Source organism: Misgurnus anguillicaudatus, chromosome 17, assembly GCF_027580225.2.
Source record: "Misgurnus anguillicaudatus chromosome 17, ASM2758022v2, whole genome shotgun sequence".
NCBI lineage: Eukaryota > Metazoa > Chordata > Actinopteri > Cypriniformes > Cobitidae > Misgurnus > Misgurnus anguillicaudatus.
Genome location: NC_073353.2, coordinates 40,005,065 through 40,013,248, shown reverse-complemented (window position 1 = coordinate 40,013,248; position 8,184 = coordinate 40,005,065). Strand labels below are relative to the sequence as shown.

General features: G+C 37.8%; 1 protein-coding gene across 1 annotated transcript; it reads right to left on the bottom strand.

Moving 5' to 3' along the window:
* Positions 1-1,876: 1,876 nt before the first annotated feature.
* tbr1b (T-box brain transcription factor 1b) lies at positions 1,877-7,459 on the bottom strand. The gene is made up of 6 exons (XM_055216278.2): positions 6,031-7,459; positions 5,405-5,559; positions 5,165-5,286; positions 4,710-4,868; positions 4,428-4,489; positions 1,877-3,746 (listed from the first exon to the last, which is right to left on the bottom strand). The coding sequence occupies exons 1-6, from the start codon at positions 6,705-6,707 to the stop codon at positions 2,897-2,899; spliced, it is 2,025 nt and encodes a 674-aa protein (XP_055072253.1). The 5' UTR covers positions 6,708-7,459; the 3' UTR covers positions 1,877-2,896.
* Between the last annotated feature and the right edge of the window lie 725 nt (positions 7,460-8,184).

Here is an 8,184-nt window from a genome sequence, read left to right as displayed (position 1 = left end):
CTCTTTTACTCTTATGAAAATTACCTATGGTTTAAATAAAACCCTGGTTACAGTAATAATTTTGCAAGGTAATGTCAGGTATTTAAAGATCTGAGGGAGTTACAGTACATGTGATGCAAAGAATAAATTCATCTCCATAATGAGATGAAAGAGGGTGCAGATGAAAATCTTTATTACTTCATCTTCCTGAAAAGTCTGTCTGAATGAATTTGCTTTTGAGAGCATATGGTCAGGATCAGGGTAGTATTTTTGTATTAAGAGCCAACTGCCATCTGTACAACCACTGTCTGACATGAACTGAACATGAACCTCTTACACATTAGTGAGGCGATGCTTTTCACATCACTTACAGTAATGACCTCCAAATACAGGCTAAACCACAGGAGCAGCCTATATTCTCAATGACAAAATGATCTAAAGTTATGTTTGGTGATTTCTGAAAAGTCTTTGAAAGGCCTAGGCATATTTCACCAAACCAAACAGTGTAGTTGGTTTTGTGTTGTATTTAAATTAAAACTATTTGCACTAAAATTACTTTCTTTAATTTCGTATTAATTATCACTCAAAATAATTTTTATACTGAACGTTGATTATTCAAAAAAATTAAAAACATTATATTTTTAATCTATTCAATATAATGCAAGGGCTATGTATATTTCATCATTACGACGTCGCCCTCTAGTGTTTTCAGCTGTGTATTACAGGTGCATAATGCGTTAAAAGTGGCTTTTATTTCACATTTGCATGTTTCATTTTTTTTTTTAACAAACTAATGTAAGAATATTGTAAAAATATTTTAAGAACTTTTAAGCCTCGAGAACTATATATTCAAGAACCTATTTAAAGGTTTCCTTATTAATTTTCAGCATATATATGACCACAAGGAGGCAGCATCCTGGATTTTTCAACTGATTAATATAAACCATGGAAATATCTATAATCCAATTTAAATGTGAGTGGACTCGTATGAACTGATTTAAAAACAATTTTTAATTTACGCCTCATTAAAAAGACATTCAGCTTACCCTAACAGCGAAAGGGGCGCATGGGGCTTTACAGCAAAGATGTCAAGATTTCATAGACCCCTGGACAATTCATGAAATAATGTGATTTGTAAAATACTCTCTCGTAATTTTATAGTAGCTAGAACTCAATCTGTCCTAGGTAAGAGCTGGGTGCTTATTTGCGTATTTACAATCAGAGATTGTATTCCATGGCAATATTAATAAAGGGTTAAAGCTTTGTTTGTTTGTACGACAAAATATTTACAAATAATCTAATATTATATGATTGTTGTCGTGTTTATTTTTAATAACGTGTGTGTAATACACAGTGTCCCTAAACATAATAGGACATTTTGGACACGTATTAGACAATTAATGTATTAATCTTATTGCATTTATAAAACATCAAATCAAGTGGCGTCTGCAAACTAACCATGTTAGATAATTAAGCAGAACAAAATCCATTTTTTATTTATTTACTTTATTTTTTTTGCATTTGGTTTCATGGTTATTTTAGTAGATGTACAAAGTTCCTTCTACCACTACGCGCACTTGTCCTAAAGTAAACACGTGGTTCATTAAAATAACTACCTCCCACTTACGTTTGATAACCAGAAGTGTTTTCTTATTTCATCCCTAATTTTGACCAATATATAAATTGTTTCACTAGAAACATAAAATACTTTTGTACAATGTTTTGCTTGGAAAGTATCATTGCGCTATTTTTCCTATTGTCACTTTATTTCGTTTTCTAATGCGATAAAATAAAGTCTCCAAAACCTTTGGGCCATAATAAATTATAGTAGCCTGCAGCACTTAGTTTAACTTAAAAGATCATCGAATTTAACGAGTAATATTGCTGTTCTGTGCGATTTGCTTATTTGTTGCATTTTATTATGCAGATGCATCATATACAGGCAAAAACACTGGCACAACATTGACATTGTGACTTGATGACCTCGATAGAACAGCTAAACGAATGATGAAACAGAATTATTTGGATTCGTATCCGGGACCTTGTGTACTTCGCCAGGGTTTCACATTCGGTCAAATTTATTGTAGATAAACACACCACAGTTACATTACCTTTACACATTTGCAGGCCTAACTCGCGTTTTTAATGAGAAAACAGTCCATATTATACAAATGAAAATATTTTCGTTGGTTAACGTGAACTGGCAGTCTAGGCTTTATCTCTACAAAAAGGTAATGAGATGATTTTACGCATGGATCAAACATATGCCCTGACAACTTTACAATAACGTTCACAAAATGGAAATGGCACCAACAATAAAACTACAGACTATGGTATTTTCGAACAGACAACGCGACTCTAAAAGCAACATCAATAAAAGCTTACATGAAGATTGGACGTCTGACAGACACGTGTCAATCATGTCTCTATATTTGGTGGCCCTTCAGCAGGTGAACAGCTACCTCCAATTCCAGCACACCATCGGTTTTTTTGTCATAAAAAACTGGAATAAGGAGCCTATACGAGTTGGATCCTTTTTTCTCAGACAATAAAATATAGAATATATGCAGCTATTCGAACTTCTAAGTACATTAAACATGAAGCTAAATCGTTTTTCCATATTGTACATCAACATACAACGAGAAAACCACAAAGGGATAGATAAGTACAAATATGTACAGTCCTTTCATACTTACAATAAGCTTAATGGGTAAACCCTTAAATAAATGTCATTTGGAAAGGAAAACAGCATACATCTCTGCTCAAGTGTCTAGATTTTCGATGCAGGCTTGGTTGCGTCCGGCCATGGGCATTGATAGATGCCCAAATAATAAATAAATAAGCACATAAATAGGAATAAATAGATGATAAATCACTTATGGATCCTCGAACCAAGTCTGTGTCGTGCGTAATTTCTCTAACTGTGAGGATAAAAGCTGTAGTAGCCGATGTCCTTGGAGCAGTTTTTCTCGCATTCCCTCGGCGTTAACATTTCAGATTTTAATGGAGACGAAGTCTCTGAAACCGGGGTGGCAGATGGCGAAATCCTCCTCCGCTTGGCTTGCTCAAAAATCCCAGAATCGCTCGAATCGATGGACTTAATTGAGGACGGGGTCTCTATCCAGCTGGATTCAGACAGGTCCTTGGGTTTGGAGTCATCCGCCCCGCCAAGCGGTGACCTTTCTGGCGCGATGGCGTCACCGTCCTCCAGGCCAGGTACCAGGTAACCCGAGGAGGTCGTTCTGCTCCCCACGGAGTTGGAGGGCCAGCACGACAAGACGGAGCTGGACTTGCTGCAATATTGCGGCGGGGTGCGAGTGCCCCACCCGGGCGGTTCGCCGTAATACCCCAGAGGTCTGTTGGAGCATCCCGCCCCGGGCAGGGGCAGCGCTTTAACTCCGGCAGCTGCGTACGACAGCAGGGTGGCCGCGTTACCGGCGAAATCGGCAGCCGCGGCTGCTTCGTACGCCGAGGCGGCGAAGTCCAGTCGGTTGTTGGCAGGGGTGACAAACCATCGCTGCGGGGAGGCCACCGTGGTCTCGTCGGTTTGTTGCGGGGAGAGCAAGCTGTTAGTAAGTGGGACGCTGCGGTCGCTGCCAGGAGCGCCTCCGACGCCAGGGTGAAAGCGGGACTTGGCATACGAGCTGACAAATTGGTCCTGCAGGAAAGAACCAGTCATGGCATATCTCGCGCTAGGCATGATCTGAGAGCGCGGAGAGTCACCCGGGGACGGCGTCAGCCGATCGATGTCGCAACCCGTGTAGACACTGGAGAAAGACGGTGGACAAACATGTTAATGTTGCATATGAGATGCGTAGCTGAGCGTAAATAAAGCTGTATGGATGCGTTGGAAATGGACATTCAATGGCGAACAATGATGTTGCTCACAACTTTTTCCATTCTGTGCGTAATTGTGCAAATAAACAAATTAACGCCGCACAGTGTGCATTGAAAATCCCAATGCACATTTCACGCGTGTTTTTATTTTATAATTGAAAAAGAGAAAAATAGAGAAGCATGACAAATATTAATACAAGTGATGTTTTTACTCTCGAAAAGTAATTTTTGTGGTCGGCTGTGCCATAGTTTTTTAACAATAGTTTACCATGAAAAAATTACCACAAAAAAGTCAAATTTGAAAAGCTAACAGGTGCAGTACTACATCTATTGCAGTGAAATGTATGTTCATAATGAGATTATTATATTTTCTAGATCGATCATTAAAATTCTCATCAACAGTGTGCACTTCAGTAAATCACATCAAAAAGCAAGGGCATTAATACAATTTATTTTAGCCACGTGTTTATATTACAATATGTCCGACTAGATAATACGAAAATTAGCAATTTTTATATGTTTAAATATTAAATTTAATAATTTGTGCAAATAAACACAGATTTATTTAGCAGAACCAGGAATAAATATTCAGGAAAATAAATAAGACTTACGTGTCATAATTATCACGGAATCCCTTTGCAAATGGATTGTGGTCAATTTTTAGCTGTGTGATCTGTGAAAATAAAACAAACACACTTAAAAAACCATAAAATAAATTCTACATGTTGTCATTCTTAAGGTGTGATCTTGAAAATGATCCTTTATTCCAATGTATTTATTTATTTATTTTTACCATACGTTATAGATTACTCTCAATAGATTCATATATACTAAACAGTTTTTTTATATTGCATAATTAATTTATTTCCAGATGACTTGATTCTTTTTCTTACGTCAGTATTTTGATAAGCGGTAACGGCGATAAATTGCGTCTCAGGGAAGGTGAACGTCTGCACGCGACCGGCTTGGCTCGTGTCCTCGGTTCCGTCCTCGTTCACCTGCACCACATGCAGGCGAGGCTGGTATTTATGCAACGACTGCAGGACCACCATCTGCATGAATTCAAGCGAATAAACGAGAGTCAGAGAACATTACTTCACCTTCAACACACTTCTTACGATGGCATACGAATGTTCGATTTCCTACACGACATTACTTTAAAAATATATATTTTGCAGGCTAATGATCATGCTTATATAATACTATAAACATTGCATTTTATGTAAATTATATTAACATTATACCAAAAATTATATTTTGCATTATACATCACGAAAAAGAAACTGCTTATACTTCCACAACATGGCAAATTAAAAATATTACATCCCTGTAAAATAATATTACTTACCTGTCCTGTATTATTAGATGCCCCTTTGTTATTGGTTAGTTTAAGTTTTCCAAAGGAAATCTCTTGACGCATCCAGTGTGCACCAGTGTTTGGTGAATCCGGATGCATATACACCCTGTTCCCTTTACAAAAAAAATAATTTGGATTAAGTGCTAAGCAAAAACATTATTATTGTTGTTATTATAAGATATTATAAGATAAAAAATCCTATACATTTCTGCTTTGATGCTCTATAGTCACCTGTTACATTTGTGTCCGCCTTTCCGCACGGGACCCATTTTCCTCCTTGAAAGCGCCAGTGGTTCGGATCCGCAAGTATAACGTCAACAAATATATTGTAGTGAGCAGTCGGGTCAAGTCCAGATATATTAAAACTCAAAAACGGGAACATTCGCCTGAGGGTTTAAGATAAAAACACATAAATCTAAGTTTTATGTAAGCAAAACTGTGGTATTTATTATAAATAGACTGAAGTATTTTAGGACAATTTGGACAAAAGAAAATTTGTAACAGCAATAACAAAAACAATAATAATAATCATTAAAATAATAATAATAATAAACGAAAAATAATAAAATATAAATCATTCGTTGATAAATCGATAAATAACAATTGTGTATTAATTTTAACAAAATAATAATAAAATAAACGAACAAAATAAATCAAAGTAGTTCAAACTGATAGAAAAAATATAGGCCTACTTAAGGGAAAAATTATGATATTATAATTATTATTTATGCCATGGTCCACGTAATTTCCACATGAGTAGCAAACCAATTTTGTTAAACTAGATGGCAAAATACAGTAGGCACACATTACATAGGAGTTTTCAGAAATGGCTATTTATCAAATACAAAAACACCTACCGTCCTTGCTTGGTAATAATCATCTCCGTTTGATGTCTGTGAAATTTAAGCCACAGGGCCCTATTGCAGAGGTAAACTTGCGCTTTACCAGGCACGAGGCCAGCCTGAGCGGAGGAAAACTGATAAAAAGCGGTGCCCTGATACGCGTGTCCATACTGCTGCGCGTACGGGTAGCCCGCCGTGGGGTAACCTTGCGGCGATGAGTTGCCCAGAAGACTGTTGTAGGCTCCGTTCGTTATCACCGGATGGTGAGCCATGTACCGGCTCGGGCTGCCGATGGAGAAAGCCGGGTGCGTCGGTCCATGCTGACTCGGATAGGGAAACATGGTGGTGGGACTCGGCTGAACTTGACTGGACTGAGACAGGAGATACCTTTCTCCTGCAGGTCCATCGAAATGATGACGACTGTCGGCGACTCCGTCAAGATCAGGAGAGAGTTTGGCGCGCTGGACGTCCCCCGATGAGTCCTTAGAGTCGCCGAAACTGTCTGCCTCCGACTGATTCGTCATCCCAGTGGAGTTTTTTTTCAGAGGTGAACTTCTCTCCAGGTTGTCGCCGATGGATATAATGGGGTAGTCCTGTAAGGAGAGCTCAGATCCTTCTGCGTAGCCACTGCCCACAATCATGCATCTCTGGGAGCGCGCGAGAGCTGGCGAGACGCAACGCTCGAGCTGCATCGCTCGATGACAAATAGCAATTAACGCGACCGACGTGAGAGCGCGAGAGAAAACGCCTTCCTGTGGCTTGAGCTACTTTGTGCAAGACAGCAAATTAGCCAATTGACACTAGCATGCATTCAGAAATGCTTTTGCATTTCTTTTCCTGCATCCTTAATGAATCCAGTTTTGCTATTGGTTAACACGTGATGATAATTTAATTAGACAGAACTTAATTAGTGTAATCAAGCACGCGCCACAGTGTATTCACTTCTGCTGGTCATTCTTGTTTGTATACTGTAGTCTCGTGCATGACGTCAGTACCCTACTAACTAGTGCAAATAAACCATTTTCTGTTATTGCAGACCCTATTGTCTTTTATTTAAATGTACCTAAACACGAGTCATTCTCTGACTCTTACGACAAAACGTTAAATGCGCCCTCATTTGAAAGTCACTTTGGATAAAAGAGTCTGCTAAATGAATAAATGCAATTGTATTTTTGTGTATATAGGCCCATATATATTGATGCTTCTTTGTATCTGTGCGCTAAAGTAGGAAAGCCTGTTTTACTTGAAAACTTAATTATGCATTATTAAAGCGTCTGAAGAAATCACGGGCAGAGCGCATTGCCCCCTACCTAAAATGTTTGTGTTATAGCGTGAAATTATTTGGCTTCTTTTTCAGATCTGTTTACCGGTCCCAAGGTAAATAAATATTTTATGTGGATGGACTACATTCGCTTAACGCTTCAAAGCTGAAACAATAAAACCAGGCGTGAGTAAATCCAGGCAGGTTTCTGTAAATGCTTTTCATTTGTAAAAAAAAATATATATATATATAATACCCGACTTGGTAATGTAACATAAATAAAGCCATTATATGTCTGATATTTTTTTTTTTACAAAAACAAAACCAGAGCTAAGAATTTACTGCCACTACAAAGCACGATTATTAACCGTCCTTTAACTGTTTATTTAATTATAAACTCTATAATTAACACAAAATACATGTAAATAAATCGCCAAAAAATTACAAATGCATGACAGTATTCTTCTAAATGCATTTTTCTGTATTGAGAGGATTTCTTATATTGGACAGACTTGATGTGTTTATGTGCTGGTTGTTGGACAGCTCTGCGCTTTCTGGACACGAGCCAGTCGACAGCAAAGTTTTAATAAACCTTTCACGCTCGACATCCATTGAATGAGATTCAAATGGCTTTGAACACAAAGGACGTGATCGTTTCCTCAAATATCCAGTTTGATAACAGACTTGTGTTAGACAACTCACATAAAACGCCTTTATATAATAAAGACGAGTAGGGCAAATGATGGGTATTTCGCATCATTTCTGTTGCGCGCTCATGTATTAGTTTTTATCACATTTAAAGAGCGCTTTTTAAAATGCGCGACAGTTGAAATTATTGTAGGCTAATGCAAATAGTTTTTTCATAAATCACAGCTTACAGTTCTAGTTATTAAAGTTTAACCTGATCA

Coding starts and splice junctions, on each gene's coding strand:
- tbr1b (XM_055216278.2), bottom strand. CDS start 6,707: ATGCAGCTCGAGCGTTGCGTCTCGCCAGCTCTCGCGCGCTCCCAGAGA. Junction 4,869..5,164: donor CATCTAATAATACAGGACAG/GTAAGTAATATT, acceptor GAATTCATGCAG/ATGGTGGTCCTGCAGTCGTT. Junction 4,490..4,709: donor CCGCTTATCAAAATACTGAC/GTAAGAAAAAGA, acceptor TTATTTTCACAG/ATCACACAGCTAAAAATTGA.